The sequence below is a fragment of the Misgurnus anguillicaudatus genome, chromosome 8 (genome assembly GCF_027580225.2).
Source record: "Misgurnus anguillicaudatus chromosome 8, ASM2758022v2, whole genome shotgun sequence".
Taxonomy (NCBI): domain Eukaryota; kingdom Metazoa; phylum Chordata; class Actinopteri; order Cypriniformes; family Cobitidae; genus Misgurnus; species Misgurnus anguillicaudatus.
The window spans coordinates 4,062,390-4,085,220 of NC_073344.2; the positions used below are offsets into that span (position 1 = coordinate 4,062,390).

General features: G+C 38.1%; 1 protein-coding gene across 1 annotated transcript in view; it reads left to right on the top strand.

Moving 5' to 3' along the window:
- Positions 1 to 112: 112 nt before the first annotated feature.
- Positions 113 to 22,831, top strand: part of espnla (espin like a) — a 48,677-nt gene continuing 25,958 nt past the window's right edge. Inside the window, exons 1-2 of the mRNA XM_055213082.2 lie at positions 113 to 833; positions 2,849 to 3,039. Coding sequence (XP_055069057.2) covers positions 540 to 833; positions 2,849 to 3,039 — 485 coding nt within the window. The 5' untranslated portion in view covers positions 113 to 539. The remainder of the gene's footprint in view (positions 834 to 2,848; positions 3,040 to 22,831) is intronic.

Genomic DNA, 22,831 nt, shown 5'->3' on the forward strand with positions numbered 1-22,831 from the left:
TTCTAAATGCCGATCTGATCTTCCCTGGCACTGCATCACTGAAGTTCATATGCTGTAACCAAACGGCTCCAGTCTAAACCCTTGTATATATCCAGACACTTTTTTGGCCATTCAGATAGAAATGAATATTTAACATGTGAAAATGAGGCTTACTGTAATCTCTAATCAAGTGCCACATGCATGCACACCAGTCACACGTTTTAGTAGGTCTTCAGAGGCCAGTTCTCTTATTACTGGGGTGTCTGGAGCCAAGGCAAGGGCAACCTTTTGCAGCTTGGTAAGGGAGTGTAAGGGCTACGGCTGGGCCATGATGAGCACAGGTGCATCGTGTCGTCTTTCGTTACCTTTACAGCTCACTGGGCAAGACCTGCTCCTCTCCTCTGCTAACTCAACTCCGCCAGTTGGCAGACAGTTAGGTGTCAACTTCCCCTGTATGTGTGTGTGCACGTGCATGTACACAGCGGGGGGTAGGTTAAAGTGCCTACTTCCAGTCAGTCAGATCCAGTCAGAGGCAGCAGGTGCAGAGAGGCACGGTCGACATGGTGCTCCAAAAGGCCATCACTGCTGCCCGCGAGGGAGATCTACAGTTCCTCAGGGATCTATCCAAAACTGGGCGTCTTTCCATAGCCATTGCGGACGCTCAAGGGGCTGGACTACTTCACCATGCAGCACGATGCGGTCAGCTGGAATGCCTTTGCTTTCTAGTGACTAAGGCGGGGCTGCCTCCTAACACAAGGGCCCTTAATGGGGCCACGCCTGTCCATGATGCTGCAGCTACAGGTCACACACGTGAACTACAGTGGCTTGTACAGGTTGCAGGATGCAATGTGAAGGTTAGTACGTTAGATAGCTGTCTGCGGGTTAGATAATAGTGGTTTGATAATAGTGAAACGGGGTGGTTCGATGTGTGTTGCAGTACAGAACAACCTAGCAGTGTAGGGTCACACGTATAGAGGTTTATCTGTTGTCATGTAATCCAGCACACACTGTTGTTTATCAAGGATGTGCACTTTTACTGTATGTGACCCTGCCTGCCTGTGAAATCCAGGCTAAAGTCTCCTAATCAAATTTTGATATTTGGAGCATCAAAGTGAGGAAAATGAATTCATTTACTGGATTTACATTGATCTTTGACATGCCCTTACTCAGTAAGTATTAAAGATATAAAGGTTATGTTTTAACAAATTATTTGTGATGATTTTATGTAGAAAACAGCAAATTCGAAAAATTGACTCGATAGCTGGGTTTTCAGATGCAGGGTTTTCATTACTGTGTGGACTTAGTAGAAACAACCTAACAATCTCCTCTACCTATCCCATTGCAAACGGGAATATCATTAGAAACACCTGCTCCAAATATAGTTATTAACATAATAAGTGGCCCACTCAGTAAAGGAACTGTAGAACAGTGTGAATGGTGTGGTGACATCACTTTCTCTTTTCTCTGTTTACTCTTTGCCCAGTAGTATTGCATGACCACTATAATCATGACCAGATGGTTAAGTGGGGGCTCAATCTAACCGTTAACACTATTTGTTTACCAGGGGAGTACAGGCCGTACCGCCCCTCCAAGATCCTCACCCCCAGCTCATTCTCACACTAATGCAAACCGGCTCTTTTAACCTCAGCAACCTCTTGATCTTATTTATGGCCAGCTGTGCTGTATTAAAGTAGATGTTTTAAGTACCTTGTTATCATTGACCAAAATGATAACAATATTCCGAGTTGGTGGTCTTGCTGGGAGTTCATCAGAGAGTTTTTTTTTAGGCCTGAGCCTGCCAAGGTGAGGTCAAAGTTGTATGTGGGTGAATTATTAATGAACATTTCCTTGGTGTGATTAAATAAAGATGGCTACACTAATTTGATCACATTGGTGAAATAGAGGAGTGGTGGTCAGTTGTGGAACCTGGTCTTTGTCAGCAGCAGCAGAATTTTAGTTGAATAAGCGACACAAAGCGTTGCTATAATGGTGTTATGATGACACCATCACACAACCTCGTTCAAACTGCATGTTAGTTTAGGATTGCGGTCATATGGATTCGGTGGCAGCACTTAAACCGTTGTTGGAGGCTAGGGATTATTTGTGGTTTTATTGCCACTCATCACATGCAAAAGCATTAGCATGTAATATTGATACTCTTTCCTTGTCAAACTTTATTTATGAAATGTCTTTTGTTGAATATGTTGATGATAGTTTCAGTATTGGATGTAGTTTAGTGAGTTTAGTTTAGTCACCCAGAATATTAATTAGCCACAAATTTCCTCTGGAATTTCTAATTGGTTTTGAGAATAGTGTTATTGGATCAAGAAGTAAATAAAGGATCTGTGGTTAATGTTTTATAAATAGAAAAGTGTGCATAGTCTTTGTTTAAAGGTGCAGTGTGTAATTTTTACAAAGATCTCTTGACAGAAATGCAAAATAATATACAAAACTATATTATCAGGGGTGTATAAAGACCTTTTTATAATGAACTGTTATGTTTAATTACCTTAGAATGAGACGTTTTTATCTACATACACAAAGGGGCCCCTTACGTGGAAGTCGCCAAAACTTTTTTACCAAGTTGTCTCCGACGATGACATGTTTTTCCAGTGGCAGTTACCGTAGTTTCTGTATGTGTTTCAAAAGCAAGGGGTGAGCAGTGGACTGAGCCGTTGGTTGCAATTCGCAACCTCACCACTAGATGCTGCTAAAATTTACACACTGCACCTTTAAACTTTCCCATCTATTGTGAAACTATTGTGTGATGTAAAAATGCAAGTTGCTACAGAAAAATTAACAGGACTAATACCACTTTTTTTGAATAAAGAACTATTTTTTAACTAGCCTATTATTTCTGTGCATTCAGGATCAGGACTCTGGAGGGGCTACGCCACTCCATCTTGCTGCCCGGTTTGGCAGGGTTGAAGCTGTCCACTGGCTGCTCGCTCATGGGGATACATCACAAGTGGAAACAAAATGTGGTGCTCTGCCTGCTCACTATGCTGCTTTAAAGGGTGACCTCACCTGTCTAAAGCTGCTGATTGGTCAAGCTCCAGGGTATGGTTTTACCAACTCAGACACATACAGTTGACATTGTACTTATGCCTTAGAATATTTGAGTCACTCTCTTAGTAATAAAAAAATAACTGACTAGTATAAAACAGGATTAAAGTAAAGCCAAGTATTTATCTAAAGTAAATGGATGTCATAGTATGATGTAAATTTATGTACTTACATCATTAAACCATTTGTAAATATTGGAACTCGAGTGGTACTGTAACACTGGGTGCAGAAAGTATTCAGACACCTTTACATGTTTCACTCTTTGTTTCATTGAAGCCATTTGCTAAAATCAAAAAAGTTCATTTTATTTCTCATTAATGTACACTCAGTACCCAATTTTGACATAAAATACAGACATGTAGAAAATTTTGCTAATTTATTAAAAAAGAAAAACTGAAATACACATGGTCATAAGTATTCAGACCCTTTGCTGTGACACGCATATTTAACACACATGCTGTCCATTTCTTCTGATCCTCCTTGAGATGGTTCTACTCCTTCATTGGAGTGTTTAAAGCTCCCGTTCTTTCTGTGTTTTTGAAGCTTTGGTTGTGTTTATAGTGGGCAATATAACGTGTTCATGTTTCACGTGTAAAAAACGCAGTATTTTTCACACAATTTACTTATCTGTATAGTGCTGTTTTCACTGTCGTCAAAACGGGCTGATGTCTTCCTTGATTTATAAAATCCCTGCTTCAGAAATACATAACGAGTTCTGATTGTGTAGTTTGTTTAGTGTGTTGTGATTCGATAGCAGCTTAGCTTAGCAGAGCCGTTTGATCCAAAGCTGGTGACTGACATATACCTGTGGGAGGAGTTTAGTCAACAAACTGTTTTACTGACGTCATTAAAGCAGGAAATAGAGGGCTAGTCCTAACCGGCCGTTCGCTGTAGGCTTTGAAAGAGGAATATATTAAAGAAAATATATCGCCTGGCAGTAAACTTTGAGCTTTATCATTTTACAGGTATTATTTATGCTATTTTAGCAAAATTACACAATAACCAGGGTTTTACAAATGGGATAAGGTAGAACATGACCTTTAATTAAACTGATTGGACTTGATTAGGGTAGGCACACATCTTTCTATATAAGACCTTGATGAATGCATATATTAACCTCAGGAGTTAGAAAATCCCACCCAAATTCCCTTGAGCTGGTGTATAATAGATGCAGCCTGTCTTTCACATCATGTAACAGCCTACTGGAAATGATGAATGAAATGATGAACTATGACAACCTACAAAAATTAGGTAAGGTCTACCTAATATTCCTCATAACTAATTACTTTTAAAAATTGAGTAACATTAACTTTATTGGAAGTAAGCAACAGTTAATTTACTAAACTATTATTCAAATTGATTAGCCATTACGAAAAATAACACATTACTTATTCAGGGAGGTATACATTTAAAAATAGTAGACACAGGAGATTGCATAAATTGCTTTTAATGACCAAATAATTTTTTTTAAACATTTAATAATGTACTAATATATAAATTAATAATCAGTTTAATATGAACTAATGATGAGTTAAGCTATTTACTAATCAATAACTAACTGTAACTATGTTATGAGTCATATGAATTCATGCATGAATTACACCCACCTTAACTACACATTAATACATGTTTGTTAGTTAATGCATTATTTAACAGTTTGCGTACCCCATATCAAACATGCTCTCTAGAAGAACGAATAAACTTTTGTTTATGCAAAATGTTTAGGTTTGTAATGCAAAACTGTTTATACATTTGCTCCTGCAGCTGAGCTAAAAATATTGAATGGCACTGGATTTCTTGCAACATTTACCGTTAACCTTAATCATTAAATGTACAATTATGCATTAATAATTAAAATTAGTTCCACTGCTGCCATTAAGAGTGACAGACGCTATTCTTTCTAAATTTAAATCAGTGTTAGCCTACAGACGATAGTTATTGTGTGAACTGGCTCGTCTTATTATCAAAATGCACATACAGTATCTGTCTTGTTATTCTTTTAAGCCATTATTACCCCTTCCAAATGTCTGACCAATTTTCACATTTGCTCCTCTCCTTTAAAACCACCAAAAATTTGGATTTTGATGAGCTGAATTTGTATAGAATGTGTAATTGATAACTTTTTAACAGTGTACCCCTCCAAGAAAAGTCATTGTGTAGGTCCTACACAATAATACATTAACAAGTCATTAATTTATGTTAGATTATGATAAGTTAATGATGAGTTAGTAATGATGTACCCCCTTAAGTAAAGTCATGACCTAATCATACATTAACTAATCATGAATTTATGTTAGTTTATGAGTAGTTAACAATGAGTTAGTAATGATGTGCCCCCTCAAGTAAAGTCATGACCTAATCATACCATTACAAATCATGAATTTATGTTAGTTTATGAGTAGTTAACGATGAGTTAGTAATGATGTGCCCCCTTAAGTAAAGTCATGACCTAATCATACCATAACAAATCATGAATTTATGTTAGTTTATGAGTAGTTAACGATGAGTTAGTAATGATGTGCCCCCTTAAGTAAAGTCATGACCTAATCATGCATTAACAAATCATGAATTTATGTTAGTTTATGAGTAGTTAACGATGAGTTAGTAATGATGTGCCCCCTCAAGTAAAGTCATAACCTAATCATACCATAACAAACCATGAATTTATGTTAGTTTATGAATAGTTAACGATGAGTTAGTAATGATGTGCCCCCTCAAGTAAAGTCATGACCTAATCATACCATAACAAATCATGAATTTATATTAGTTTATAAGTAGTTAACAATGAGTTAGTAATGATGTGCCCCCTTAAGTAAAGTCATGACCTAATCATGCATTAACAAATCATGAATTTATATTAGTTTATGAGTAGCTTCGCATCTAAGTTTGCTGCAGATATAAGTTACCCAGTGGCGGAGGCAGAAGGTGTTTTACTTGCATTAATTGGGAGGATAAAATTACTGTTTTCTTCCATCAGTTTTGTACATTTTAAGATGGAATTACGTTATTCAATCTAACTGTATTACAATCGTCCGTCTCTCAAACAGAAGGCTGCATCCTCCGGAGGTCGGATATGCAGGCTGCATACGTCATTAAGCCTGGTTTATTTAAGTTAAATAAGCATTACATTCACAAGTCATAAGCATATTACAACGATTTACGATTAACTATTTAAGCATTAAGCATTTATTTAGCTTAACGCCCGTGGCTTAACGTAACTCAAGCACTGGTTCTGAAACATAGAGGACCCGGAAGCAAAAAATTCAACACTGCTTTATTGAAAATCAACTTAAACCGTCCAGTCGGGCCGTCGAGTCCCGAGCCACCAAGAGCGAGTTAACTTTAGTGTTGCTGGTGTACACCGTTTTTATTTAAGAGTCTTTTCTTTACCGCAGTGATTCATGCATTCACACGAATCTGCTACTCAGTGCAATCTAACCTACCGCCAGTGTTGCCAGATAGAGTTGATGGTTTCCAGCCCAAAACTGTTCCAAAACCCGCCCAAACGCACAAAAAAACGCCCAAAATATTTAAATCAACATTTTGGTTTAGTTTGATCAGCATTTAGTGATTTTAACTTCCAAAATTAATGCACCATAATATAGCTAGCGACACCAGAACAGAACCACACACTAAATGACACAACTTGTTCACAACAGCTACATTATGCCCCCTCGCCCACACGCACAATGCAATTTTACAGCGTATATTTAAGTGGTTTTATGATTATTCAAATTCCCAATTCGTTAATAACAATTTCAACAATGTCTGTTTTTTATCTATTTATATTATTATTAATAATGTATTTTTACTCCTGATAAATAGGTGTGTGTGAGAGAGAGACCGTAAATAGGCTTACCTTATGCAGTAAATGCAGAACAATAATTGGCTGTTGGTTGAACTTGCAAGGATGCTGAAGAACACTATTAACATCTGAACTTTTCAGAACTATGTACAGTCTGGCTGAAGTTCATGGTGCCAAAATTGACTTAATGACAGCCGAACATTTGGTTTTGTTCACCTGAAATGCTCCGATAATTCATCCACGGCTCAACCACATGTAATTGATGTCCGTTTCTCAATCGCATATGCAGGGTGCATACGTCATCAAGCCTAGTTTATTTTAGTTAACTGACCATTACATTCGCAAGTTATAAGCATATTACAACAATTTACTATTAACTAAGAATAAAAGTCAACTTTATAATTGTTAATATTCTGAAACAAGACCGTTTTGATGACATAAATGCGACCTCCGGAGTCCGGAGGCTGCAGCATTCGCATTGAGACACGGCTGATGTGTGACAAGCAACGTATAAGTTGCAATCCGTAGTCCGTGTCGCAGAATTTGCAGTGCTATTTACCGATTTTAAAAGGCATTATCCATTGCTTCAGGCCCGGGTCCCTCTCCCACTCCTATCTGTAACTTTTTATATATTTTCCCACATCGACATCTTGATTTCTCGCTGAGACTGAGAGCTGCCTGGCTGCTATCACTTGTGATTGGCTAAATGCGGACTCGTCATCGGCGTGGCGTCGACACAAACCAATAGTGTCTGTCTGCGGAGTGCAAGAGAGGGGCGTGCCGTTAAGCGGCGTAACTTTTAGCAGGGGGCGGAAATTTAAGTTGTCCAAGTCACACAGAATCCCGCGAGATGTCCGACTTCCGCTAAACTGACACGGCACATTCGATAGCTAGTTTAATAGTAAGACGATTGTTTATAGCTCTTTTTCAACTTTAGCGTAATGACAAATAACGTTACTGCCGTAAATATTTTAAATTGAGGGCACCTGGGCACGGAGGAAGCTTCATAAGACGCTCGGATGGTCTTATATTGTCTCATCCATCGTCATTTTTAACATGGGTAGACAATATGGCCATATACGGCATATATGGACATATTTACCAACCTAAAATTATTAAAGTACCGAGGCATACCAATATTTAAATCGTGAACTGTTACACAGTGAGGGTGATTTCGTCTTTTTTAAGTAAATGTGCACCTCAGACAGTTTAATATGTATTAAACCAAGATGAAATTAATTTGCAAACTTGCAAAGACTTAATTCTTTTTAAGTTTTAAGAGGAATCTACAGAGCTCACGTGGTTTTATAAGAAATGGCTAACAGATAACATCTGGTGATATTGTGAAGGTTTATAAAAATAACTATTCACAACAGGTAACATTGTAAAGGTGTATAAAAATAACCATTCACAACAGGTAACATTGTAAAGGTGTTTTATAAAAATAATGCATCCAATGTCAACCCTGTGTAGAGCTGAGAAATGTGGTTGTTTCTCAGCAGCAGTAATGTCCAATGGTGCCAGCTCAACACATTGGTGCAGTTTCCCAGGCAGGGCTTAGTCAGGGGTGCCCAAACTCAGTCCTGGAGGGCCGGTGTCCTGCAGAGTTTAGCTCTAACTTGCATCAGAGCACCTGCCAGTAAGTTTCTAGTATGCTTAGTAAGACCTTAATTGGCTGCTTCAGGTGTGTTTGATTAGGGTTAGAGCTAAACTTTGCAGGACACAGTTTGGAAACCCTTTGTTTAGATCAGGGGTGACCAACCCTGTTCCTGGAGATCTACCCTCCTGCATATTTTAGCTCCAACCCAGCTTTAACAAACACACCTGACTATAATTTTAAGGTTGCCCTGAAATGCTTGATTGGCAGGTTCAGGTGTGTTTGATTGGGGTTGGAGCTGAACTCTGCAGGACAGTAGATCTCAAGACACAGGTTTGGTCACCAATGGTTTAGATTAAACCTAGACTGGGCACTTATATTAGGACATTTTAGTTTTTACAAACAAACCTTACAAAAACAAGACTGGTGTGCATCTAGAAACAAAACAATGGCCCTGATATATGTTGAGATGTGTCAGTATCAGCTATCGTGGTATTGTGAGCATACCAGCTATCGTGGTATTGTGAGCATATGAATTTGAAAAATATATTTTGTTTCTAAAATTATAAGTGGAACATTTTATGCATCTTTATTTGACCTCAAGCAAAGCATCAGATCCTGCGAACCGTTGGGAACCACTGTTCTAGAGCATGTTTGATTTCGGTTACCCAAAGTGTTAATTAATACATTAACTAACAAACATGTATTAATGTGTAGTTAAGGTGGCTGTAATTCATGCATGAATTCATATGACTCATGACATAGTTATGGTTAGTTATTAATTAGTACATGGCTTAACTTATCATTACTTCATATTAAAGTAATTATTAATTTATGTATTAGTACATTATTATTCATGTACTGTTATTGTAAAGTGTTACCCATAAAGCTTCTTGAACATATTCCATTCAAAAATAAACCAAAGTCTTCATAAGATGTCAAAATATAAATTAGAAGCAAGATTCAAAAATACTGTTTCTTCACGTTATTATTAAAAATATGAGAGGGAGAAACTGATCTCATTTACCTCAGTAGACTGGCATGCTATATGGATACAAACAAACATTTCAACCTCATTTAAAACTAATTAAATGCAAAATACAACAACTTCATATTACATATAACCAGGCCCGGATTGGCCAAAGGGAGGACCGGTCTGTAATTTTGGCCATGAGGGCCAGTGTTGTCATGGCACCGGGTTGAAGATTGCTGTCCCTAGGCTGCAAACACTTGTCCAGCCCCACTTGCGTAATTTGCGGGTTTAAAAATGTTAACACAGGACGCGCGGTTTTCTTCTGCTTTTCAAAGCGTTCCCCAGCTAACAAAAATGCGTAACTGTTACGTAACGTTGACGTAATATGATGACCAAACTTACGTTGTGAAGATGAACCGAGTTACGTCATGGCGACCGTAAAAATGAAATTCCTCGATTTGTCACCGGGACGTAACTTCGCGGGCACGTCGTGACAAAGTAACGACTTAAAAGTTTTATGTTGGTAACCAGTTAGTAATTTAAATCTTTTATTTAATAATCTTCAGGCGAACATCTGCAGCAAGGGCGATTCCAGGATTTTATAAATGGGGGGGGGGGGCACAGGGGGGACCAAGAACCAATCAGGGGGGCCAATCAGAAAATTTAAATGAAAATAAATACTGGTTTAGAAAATATTAAACAAGATATCCAAAATCTTGTGCAATGCCACGTGCTCTAATATAGATGGTATTAAATTTTTGTGTTTTGCATGGATTAGACAACACAGTTTTGTTCCAGAATCTACATTACAGAGTTGCATGTAGCTGGTATTAGTTAACGTTCTCACATATCAGGATCATTTGGGAAAATATTACTTAAAAATCTGTTTTTCTACTAATTGTATTTTAACACAACTGAATGTTATTTTTACATATTATCTGTTCTGTTGTCAGACATAAAGAAAGAGTTTAAAATAGTGACTAAACACGACCAAATAACACCTTGTGTTTATTCCAACCAGCTGTTACTTTAACTACTGCTAAAATCCTTTATAAATGTGATATCGTCTGACAAAATCACCATACATTTACATTGAAGAGCTGATACGAGGTGATTTCAGATTAGTGACTCATGCAGGGCAGAGCCTGTTGCTCTTCTCATCTTTTTTTATGAGCGCTTTTAATTTTAAATGCGAGTGATTCCTTCACTCAGTGTCATGTCAGGAGAGGCACTGTCGAGGTGCCGCACTCAGAGAAAGAGAAAGCGAGCACGAGAGAGAGATTTTTATTGTAAAATAAAAATGTAAATGGTAAAAATGTAAATGGTAATCATGAAAAATCTATTTGATTTGTGTTGATTTGTGCCAGTGTTGATTCTGTGGCAGTGTGCCTGCTTCTTCTTCGCGTTCGCATGAGTCTCAAATTAAACAGTGATTGACAGCGCTCTGGTCCAATGATGCGGTGGGTGTCGTGGTGTCTCTTTCCTCCTGTTTTAAAATGCGCAAATACTGTGCTCGCTGCTTCTTCGCGTTCACGCAAGTCTCAAATCAAAAAGTGATTCACAGCTCTCTGGTCCAATGATGCGGTGGGCATTTTCAGGTTGACAGTAAATCTAGCTAGCCCAATGAGATTGGGGGGCACCAGGGGGGGCAATCATATTTTAGGGGTGGCCAGTGCCACTCCGTGCCACCCCTCAAGACACGCCCCTGATCTGCAGTACAACTAATTTAACTTGTCCTTATTAAAAGTTGCCTATAACTAAAAGACTTACAAGGATGATAGACACAGTGTTGGAATACTTAATTTTATTGAACATGAACATTACATTACAAACATTGAAATAAACATATGTTAAAATAAACATTTAAATGGATTATCCATATAATTTAGACGAGGATGTCATTTCTGAATTGTGCAGGCGTAGTTTTGTCAGACGGAGAAAGTGAGAGAGTTGTCCTCTTCATGTTCCGGTTGCCAGGGTAACGCTGCCCTAACCTTCACCAGTCCAAAACACCAAACGTGTCCCACAAAACTTTAAAATAAAGACAATAAAATAAATAAAGGTTAAATAACATCTACGCGTTTTCATAAATATCGTTTTATTTGTTGAATTTGTGAAGTAGTGTCTTACCTGAAAAAACGAAATTTCCTGTCAGATGAACATTCCTCAGTGCACCATAATCCTGCACCATTTATACTGTCAGACGAGATTCTGTGAGCCTTAATAAGTATGTTTAAATGCTGTTTTTATAACTCTTAAGCAACTGAAATAAGCCCCCACCATAACAATTTCACACAAAACATACAATCCAAACTAGCTATTCAAAATCTTTGTCTGCAATTTAATAACACAAAACCATTTCTTTTGCTATTGTTTTGACCACAATTAACAATATTTATAGAGACTTACAATGTTTGCAGCTAGGATAATTTATTGTGCAAATGTAAATTTAATTGAAAAATACAGTACAGTAATCAAATATTCAGAGAAAATGCAACATTCTCAAACAAAGATTAAAAATAATTGTGAACATGCATGTGAAAACCCAGCTGAAGTATTTATTTGTGGTTTACTGTTTTCTACATAAAATCATCCTACATAATGTAAACATTTTGTGAAAAATATAAACTTGATCTCTTTAATATTGACTGAGTAATGTCATGTCAGCGATTGAAATCATAGTAAAATTAATCCTTGAAATTAAACTGTGATGCTTTTTATCTCACAAAAACATTTGAGACTTTAGTCTGATTTTTCACAGTCTCAGTGACATACTGTATACTTGAGCTGTTACACATACCAATGATATTGTAACATTTAAAAATGGCGAGCAACAACAATGCATCTTTTCTATACATTTACATTCTGCCTCAAATAAGACTGGGTCAAAAATGCTTGACCAAAGCTTGTATTATAATTATTAGCATTATTTACAAGGTGAATAACAGGTTTCACACACCAGCAGTTACAGTAAATAACAACAGATCATTGAAACCGTGAACTTGAGAAAACAGCTATACTTTTAACGTAAATGATTCTTCAGACTGTATTTAAACCAACGGGACTCTAAAATTAAATTAAGGACAACTATAGCAGATCACGACATAGATTTCCATTGATTTCTTAAAGCTGTTGCAAGGTGAAAAGCTTTAATATACATAACTGGACTAGTTTAGCCTTCATTGCATTTCTGTTTTATCACAATCAACTCAATTCTCGAATGCATAAAATCCTTCTTTGGCATATTTTGTTACAAAACATTGGAGTGTGTAACCGATGGCATTTCTAGTTGATGTTGATAAGCTTATGCGGGCTACGTTAAAGGTATAGCGGAAGATTTTCGTTTTCCGGGTGGATCACCTCTGTTATTGGTCATCCCAGATGTCAATCATTCTGATTATATGTTGACGTATAACCGTCTTACGTGCTCGCCTCTCGGTTCGCTTTCTGCACATGCGCAATTTCACGTGTGTGTGTGTTGTGCTACGGTTTCAACCATTCATTGAAGCTCGCGTTCTCGCTGTGTTTTTTTTTCAAAATGTCTGAGGGTCGCAAGAGAAAAAGTGTCTACGAATTGTATGACAAGAAGCGAAAGGACTATAAAGAAAGAAACAAGACCAGACTGTTTATGGGAGACTATTTCACACGCTGGCTGCTGGTGTGAGCTAAAAGGACAGGTTGGGCTTCCCATGCAAAGTTTCTACTGGAAAGGTACATTTTGTCATGCTATTTGGAGAAATCCATTTAAAATCACTGCTAGTAAAGTTGATGTAAGTTATGATTAGCAATGCTAGCCCTGGCACGAGTCACGAACCGCACAGACACGGTAAACATGCCGACAGCAACTTGTAAACAGAGCGAATAGAAGAACTAGGCTCCTGCATGCTCTCTCTCTCTCTCTCTCTCTCTCTCTGTCTCGTGCACGCGTTTAACAGGCGTTCCCTCTTGGGAGGAGGTAGAGAGTTTCGTGTGCATTTTTTAAAAAATACGGAGGGGCGGTTCTTTTAAATAATTCGGGAAAATCTTCTGCTATACCTTTAATTAAAACAGCTTATAAGGGCTGACTTCCCGTTATTAGAATCATAACACAAAACAGGGAACGTAAATCACCTTGTGTTTTTTTAACTGGGTTGAACAGAGCAAAGACTTTACAGTGGAAAGAAAACTGCATTGTACTGTCCCAGCGTCACATTGTGTAAACTGCATTTATAGTAAGGAACTGCACATATGCAGATATCATAGCAAATAGCAGTAAATACGCACACCTTGTTCTCTTCTGAAGTTCACGCGCACTGTGAGACCGTGAATTGAAGAAGGCGCTAAAATGCAGAGTAAAGACGGAGCGGAGCTAAGAGGGCTCAGCTTAAGGGGGTTGTGTGTGCGGCACAGTCCTTGGCTGGGGCCCCAAAAGTTCATGGGCCCTTAGGGCGCACTCACACTATCCAAACCAAACCGTGCTCGGGCGCGTTTGACCCGGGGGGCAACCTTCCGATCTCTCTAATGAAGCTAACACGGAAGTGACTTAAACTGCAATTCATCGACTGGCCGCTTGAGGCTGGCTCCAAAAGGGAGTCAATTCCCATAGAGTCCCATGTTAAAAATTTCCAACTTTACAGTAGAAAATATATTTACAGCCTGGTACAAAAAAGTGTTTTTGGCCTAGATAATTTTGCCCTTCATGACAACTGTGAGGGGGGTGAATTTTTTTGTAACTCATCTGTTTGGATTATATTAAGCCTTAAACTTCTGCATAATTAAGGGCGTGGCCGCTTGAGTGTCGGTTGAACAGCCACTGCTGTCACAAGACTTGCGCTAGGCGGGCGTGGTTTCACCTCAGCTTCACCCATGTCCCGCCTCTTTACCCATTTTCGGTTTTCCGCGAGTAATTCGCGGGGACGCGCGGCCAAGATGTCGACGGCAGGCAACGCCTACTTTAAGCTTCAAAAGCGATCTTCACAAACCAATGGGTGACGTCACGGACACTACGTCCATATTTTTTTACGGTCTATGGTTTGACCCCCAAAGCCTGGTTTGTTTGACTAGTGTGATCGCTCTGTTCCGCGCCCGGGCGCGGATTGGTTAATAGTTCCGCAGCCGGGTTGCAGAGGTGGGCCGGAGCGTGGTTCACTTGGGCTCAGGCGCGGAAGGATGTTGTGTGAGCGCATTTGCACCTGAGCGTGATTCAAAAGGTGAAGACGTCAGTTGTGCGACCACTCACCTTCATCTGCCTCCGTAAAAACCTTTTGATGCGAATGTCCGAGCTGCACACATGACAGATCAACTAAGCAATATGATGACATTTGAGAGGGCTGTCTGTAATCGCGCACCAAACGACTACGAATAAAAACACAGACTTATCATTACGGTGGGTTCCAGTGTTAAGAGAGAGCTTTACTTCCTGCTTTTTTCAAAACAATCGCATCTTAATGAAGAAAGCGCGCCCGGACTCCGATCGGTAAAAAGTACAGTGTGAGTGCGTGCACCTGGGGTAGTAGGGAGGGGTGACAATCGCTCTGGGGAATGGTTTGGTTTGGTTTGGATAATGTGAGTGCACCCTTAGAATCGTCCCAACCCAATGTGTAAGAAGACAAATAACTATCAAGGGTGTGTGGAAAATGAAGGACAGTTTATGATTAAACCTTTAGAGATAGCTAATTATTATTATAATTTTTTAAATAATAATAAGGTGAACAATTTAAGATCTAGCATGTATAGCCATGATTTACAATCAGCGTGTAGTCCTATTTCTAAAATTATGAAAAATAAATTATGCAGTTTTAATTTTAGGTCTGTTGATCAAACTACTGTAGAAGAGCTGTTGCTTTCAATTCCAGATGATAAACCTTGTGGAGCTGATCAGTTAGATGGAAAATTATTTCTTAACCGATCTGTCATATTTATAATAGGTGTTTGATTAGTGGCAAATATCCAAATCTTTGGAAAGAATCTAAAATTATTCCATTACTTAAAAAGGGAAAAATTGACTTTGTAGGTTCTTAATGTAGACCAATTAGCATACTTCCATTTTTGAGTAAGCTTTTAGAGAAGATTACTTTCAAGCAAATTTTACAATATTTTAGTACAAACGGATTACTCGCCAAAGCTCAACATGCCTATAGACCAGAACACTCCACAAGTACTGCTCTTATACATATGACAGATGAATGGTTAGCATGTCTAGAATATAAGAAACTGGTGGGTGCTGTTTTAATTGATTTTACAGCAGCTTTTGATGTAATTGACCATGATATTCTTATGGCTAAACTAATATGTTATGGTTTTTCATTGACAGCCCTGGATTGGATGGGAATTTATCTTTCTAATAAAAAAGAGAGTATTTTATAATGGATCTTTTTCAGATTCTAAAAATACTTATTTTGGTGTTCCACAAGGTAGTTGCTTAGGTCCATTATTGTTTTCTATTTTCATAAATTATTTACCATATGTTGTTAATAATGCTCATATAGTTATGTATGCAGATGATTCTACAATGTTTTCTGCATCACATTCATCAACTGAACTTCAGAAAAATTTGAATGATGAGCTTCAAACAATTTCTAAGTGGATTTGAATTAACAAATTAATTTCAAATATAGAAAAAACTAAATGCATAATTTTTAGCCAAAAATACAATATTTCTAAGGCTGCAGATTTGAATTTATTTATTGATGGGATGCCAGTGGAACAAGTAACAGATGTTAATTTGTTGGGTGTGAAACTTGACAATACATTGTCCTGGTCCAAACATATAGATCATATAGTAAGCATTATGGGAAAAGGTATAGCAGTGGCCAGGAAATGTTCTACATTTATTTCGTCTTTAGTTTTAAAAGATGCGGTGCAGTCAATAGTTTTATTGCATCTTGCGTACTGCCCTATAATATGGTCAAGCGCATCAGAGAAACACTTACAAAAACTTCAGATGGTTCAGAATACAGCAGCTAGATTGGGACTCTATTATCAGTTTCAGCCCAATGTTGCTGATATGCATAGAAAATTATCATGGCTCTTAGTGAAGGATAAATTACATTTATGATTGTTGGTATATTTTTATAAGGTAATCAAGTATCACACACCATGTTTTTTCTTTGATAAGCTTGAATATGTTGGTTTTAGGCATGATTATAAAACACAAGTGAGTAAGGCTTAATTGTTTTTACCACGTCCACAATCATAGTTGATGAAAAAGACTGTATTTTATCGTGGCTCTGCTGCTTGGAATGTTGTTCCTACAAATATACGTAAAAGTAATTGCACACATGTGTTTAAAAGAAAATGTGAAAATATGCTTTTAAAGGGATAGATGTACTTTTGCTTGTGCTGATACTACTAATATGTTTGGGTATAGTTCTGTGATCTGATTAGAATAACAATTGTATTTTTGTTTTTATTTTTATTTTATTTGTTTGAATTATTTTTTGTATAGTCCAAATCTGTGCACCCCAGGAAGATTAGTAACCACTTTGTGGAACCTAATGGGGATCCAAATAAACAATAAACAATTATTGTTTCAACAATAAAACCGTGCTCTAACAAGTCAAACGCCTTATAAGAAACAAGGAATAGTATTAGACTTTCTTTTTCTATTCCTTCCCTTTATAAAGACAATTAACATTCACAAATAACCTTTGACAAGCCACTATCAAGGCGATTGGCACATACAAGAGCTAATAATTTGTAATCCGTTCCTAACAGGGTTATCGGTCTCCAATTATCAGTAGAAAGCAGATCTTTGTCTGTCTTTGGGATCAATGTAATGAAACCACCTTTCATTGTGTGAGAGAGATTTTTATTTAAAAAACACTCACATAGGGCTTCAAATAAAAGCTGACGTACATATTTTTTAAAAACATAGAAATCGATCTATAAGCCATCTAAGCCAGGTGATTTGCCCTTGGCCATTTGATTAATAGCTTTATCCAACTCCTCAATTATTAAATCATCATCCGTAGTATTTTTAAAGGCATCCTTAATTATGTCAGTAAAACCTTGAATTTTTTGAAAAATGATTTTCAGCTTACTTCAGAGTAATTGGAACAAGTTATTATAAAAATCTCTAACTTCCTTTTTGATTAGACTCAAATCTTCAGTAACCATACCATTAATGCTCAGTTTAGAGATTTTCTTTTTTGTTTGTCTTAGTTTTTTTTAGAATAGATTAAAAAAGTAGGAAGAATTATTTTTATCCTATTGAATACAACCACCACAAGCTTTATCTAGGAATAATGTATCTAATTGAATTTTCAAATCTTCTAATTGGGCTTTCTCCTCTCTAGACAGCACGGCTTTAGAGCATAGCCTATTACTATTAATAACAATTACATTTTGTTTGACCCCCTTTTGCTGAGAAGAGTGTTTTCCCTTTTTAATTGCTACTTCCTTAATTTTAAATTTAAACCACTCCCAGTTATTAAATGGAGATGAATCTAAAGACACATTTAAAGGAATAAACCAGTAGTTCAACCTGGAGCACTGACCATTGTTAGATGCGTTGAACCATATTTTCAAATTTAAATTTGAAACCATATTATTGAAAATGTCATCAAAAGTGAAAACAGTTCACCTTCTGCTCCTTACAATTAGGAAAAATTGCTTTACGTTATTTTTCAGTCCCCTTACATTTAATGATAACAAGGATAACATCATAAAGAGTCTATACATGCACAGACAAATATAAGTAAATATAAATACAAATATAGTAAATATAAAATTTACTAAGACTATGCACAGGAATGAGAAATCTTACTAGCCACACAAAAAACCTATAGTAATTTGTAATCGCTATATAACAGGTAAAAACAAAAAAGTCAGTCTGAGTCTAACCTCTTGTTATCGATCAGCACATATAGCCTTCCTTTAGGTTTGCAAGCTTTCCCCTCCGAAGGGCCTCTTGTACAAAGGGCCACAATTTAGCGTGGGCTAGCCTATCTTCCTTAGAGAGAAGTCCTTCTTGAAGCTGATGTGAATGTCTTTACAGACTCTAGCATCCTTGGATTTTCTCCAGACTTCATCCCGCAATGTGTGCATTCCAAACTGAATGATGACAACTCTGGAGACGTTGTTTGTGGTGGCGGCATTTTCTCTCTTGCCAACCCTGTGCACGGTGTCACGCACCCTCTCCATCGACATAGGGATAATCCGGGGCAAAATCCCGATGACTGTCTCGCAGACATTCTCTTCATCTTTTTCAGGCAAGCCGATCAACTTAGGTTCCACCTTCTCTTATATCTAGTGTGTTCTTCACACATGCTCTTCAGAATTGCATTCTCTTTTTTAAGATGCACAACTTGAGATTGAAGTTGAGCTATGTCTTTTTTATTCTTGTCGATGGCTAATGAATTGGCCACTATTAGCTTTTCAAAGCATATAAAGCGTTGAGTTTGGTCGTCCATTTTTTTTTTTTAGTTAGCTTGTGTATCGCCTGGAGAATCGCATTTGCCATGTCTTCTTTAGCATGATCAGTAGGAACTACAGTATGTCATCTTTAGCAAGGTCATCTTGTGTCTTGCTTCTTTTGTTCATTTATTTATCGGTGTGTGGTCCCAGTTAACTTTGCTTTCTTAAGGACAAGGCCTTGTCATCGTTATTGTTAGCTTTAGCCTGGTCCACCTCAATCTACACAATCGCGTCTGCGTCGCACGCTTCATAAAGGGCACTCAAGTTGTAAACATGGTTCGACATCGATGTTAGTAAATAAAATATGACTATTACAAACAAACTGGATTAATTTTTTGGCTAATTTTAGGTTTTGATTCAAGGGCTGCTAAGAACACCACCTCACACTCTGCCATCTTAGGACCTCCTTAGCTCAACTCTAGCAACAGCAGTTCACCCCTCACTCAATCTTGCTTGTGTATTGTATATCATGGGTTTCTAAACTTTTTTTAAGACCCAGCATTTTATTAAAATAGAAATATAGGGGAAAACACTAACACATTTGTTCCCTTTTATATATTGAAATACTTGATGGTAGAGCGGTACGATTATGGCAAAAATCATAATTGTTAAGGCTACTGTATTTGCACTGAATTGGAAATGATATATTTGAAAAATACAATGAGTTGCAGGACTGCAGAGAACAGTGCACTAGGCTGAGGATTTAATAGTATTATTTTCATATAGTGAATCATGAACTAAAGTGGGCCGGTCTAAGGCATGAAACTCCAGGGCTGAAAATGAGTCCCACTCCGGCCCTGTTGTTCAGTGTCTTGGTTTTGGTTTCAAAACTGCTGGCCTTGTGATATTGTTGGAGAAGATGAGGCATGTAAAGCCCCAGAAGATCCCATGAACTTTACATATACCTTTAATGATAAATAGGCAGCCAGTAATTGATTTAACAGAGTGGTAGACATTCACACAATCTTGAAAAACCTCACTTACTCTCTAGTTCAAACAGTTGTCCTAATGGTTCACAGAGTATTGCTGACCAGACTTTATGTGTCAAGATGACTTTACCCCATGTCAAAATGGGGTAAAGGCAGTGATTAGATCAAAAATGTATAAAATCAAATAAACCAATAATTGTTGGCCAAACAGTTTGAGATAGCCAGTGACAGCAGTATAGGAAAATGAAAATGCGTGAACAGTGATATGAAAAGATGATAAAAAATGAAAAGACAGTGATTGCAACCATCTATGTGGAAGGGCTTATGGCTTTCACACAAACATAGATTTTATTGCTGTAGCTCACCAAGTTGCTTTATTTTTGGTCGTTAGCTGGCCATAAAATTACTGGTTCCTGTGAAGTTAGCCTACTAGCTAAGTTAGGAGCCTTTGTTAGTAACTACTAGCCTCTGAAAACTGATTGCAATTGTAACGGGCGTGCAGTCTATAACAGTTTATTTCAGGTCAAATGCACGTCCATTAACCCTTGTATATTCTGCGTTGTGTTCTTGTTGCGATGAATGAAGAAAAGACCCAAAGCACAACCGACTGCTGGTTACTCTTTTAATGAAGATGGAACAGCGCTTTTGTCTGTACAAATCTGTACAAATCAACAAACAAAAATAAATAAGGCTCTGTAACATGCAGTCTCCTCCACATAGCACACAGATCTCAAGCTCCTCCTCTCAGCCTGCCTGGCGCAAACTGCATATACATACACTACTGATAAAACTTAGTTTTATCAGCAAAAATACTTTTAAATAAAAATGTGAAAATGAACTAAATAGATTGAGCATTTTATAATGTAATTAACATCATGAATTTCTTTTACATACTTAATGCAACAAATGTAAACACTATGCCAGATTAATTATAATGAACACATACCTGTACAAATCTACAAATAAAAATAAATAAGGCTCTGTAACATGCAGTCTCCTCCACATAGCACACAGATCTCAAGCTCCTGTTAGCAGATAAACATATAGAAAACCCCATAAACTAGCACGTGGAAACATGTCTATTTTAAAGCTTGTAAAAAGTCTGTTTACAAGGTTTATAATCAATTGACATGTTAACTGAATGTTCACATCCTCAAAACAAAAATGTATACAGGCATAAAACAAAGTTTGCATCGTCCAAAAACCGAAATAAGTGTTTAAAACTGACGAGCAAAATAATACGTTACCTCCTCTCAGCCCGCCTGGCGCAAACTGAGAGAAGCACGTGAATGACGACACAAAGACTGCGACCTCTTAAAGTGACAGTACAGGTATGAACACCATGGTCTGAATACAACATACAGGTGTAAATATTAACAATAAAACACATCTCAAACATAAAGAAAACAATGTTCATCAGGACTTAGTGACATTTCAACCGTAAAAGTAAAGATATAATTTCAACCTGGTTACATTCACCCCACCTGAAATTCACCAACATCCTGAAGTGGAGTCTCAGGACTGTATAGAACACATATGTCATCTGACACTGACACCAACTGGCCCAAATGAAAAATATAGACCTAGTCCACAGTCAACTTAGAAGTCACCTCACATACAAGGTTAAGGGAAGAAAGAGATTGATCAGGTCTCTGAATCCCCTTAGCTAAATGCGACGCCTTATACGCCACACAACACTTGGGCCAAAAAATTCTTCCACAGACATCTGTAAGTATCAATGCTTATACACAGTCCCCCCCCCCAAAAAAAAAATCAAAACTAATCTTTGCAAAACAAAGAGAGACTAGGGATGGCTCCCAAACAAAATGTTTGAACTCCTTAGAAATGGTTTCTGAACCATAGATTCTATTAGTCTGTTCACTGATTTCACTACTCTTCCTGCACGTGTTCTAACAATACCCTCAGCTGCAGTGTGTGTGTGCGGGTCAGCGTGAACCAATGCGTTATGTGGTGAGTGTAAAATATCTGATTGTGGTGCAAGTGAAATGGTTGGGTAATCTGCAATGGCACCAACAGGACTGTGCAATGGTCTAGACTGATCCAGCTCTTCTGAATCGGCTGACTCAGATTCGGGTGGAACTTCAGGTGGCAAAACTGCAAGACTCTCACCATCTCTGGAATTTGACAAATTCTGTGCACTGTCATCATGAGTCAACAACTCAGACACTGATGCTGTATCATCGCCACAGTCTTCCTGATCAGACTCCTCGCTGGCCAAAGACTGGTCATTTGCATGGGTATCCTGACTCTCGTCCATCCCAGAAAGTGGCAAGAAGTTGACCTCCAACAAAAGATTCCTGTGCACAACTCTTGTGTGTCCCTTAGCATCTTGTATTTTGTAGACATGGATATTGGGATTTGCACCAACAACTGTGTACACTCCATCCTCCCATTTGTCGGCCAACTTCCTCCTCCCTCGTTCACCTTTATTTGCCACCAAAACACGATCTCCCACAGAGAGGTAAGTACCCCTGACACGTTTGTTGTATTGCTGGGCCTGATGCTGTTACCTTTTGTAACACCGGCCAGACAAAGGAGCTCTGCAATCAAGTTGCTCTCAAAATTGGTGCCCTGATCGGAATGTATTCTTTCAGGGAACCCGTAAACACAGAACACATTGTCCCAGAGCTTTTTAGCGACTTGTTTTGCCGTCTGATTGGCACAAGGGAATGCATGGGCAAGTTTGGTGAAGTGGTCTGTGACCACTAGGACATCCACCGAATGCTGCTTACTGTCCGCCGCCGACCAAAAATCCATGCACACTAACTCCATTGGGGCAGAGCTCTTGATGCTTTCTAATGGTGCACGTGCAGCAGGTTCCGGCGATTTCCCAAACACACACCTCTGACAGCATCTGACATGTGCCCTCACATCCCTCTCCATATCAGGCCAATAAAAACGCTGTCTTGCCAGTGAGAGAGTGCGGTCCTGACCTTGATGACCTGCCAGATCGTGTATGCCTAACAATGTCCTATCTTTTAGACTCAAAGGCAACACATATGAAGATCTTTTTTGCTTGGACACAGGATCTCTCGTCACCCGGTACAACATGCCGTTATGGACTT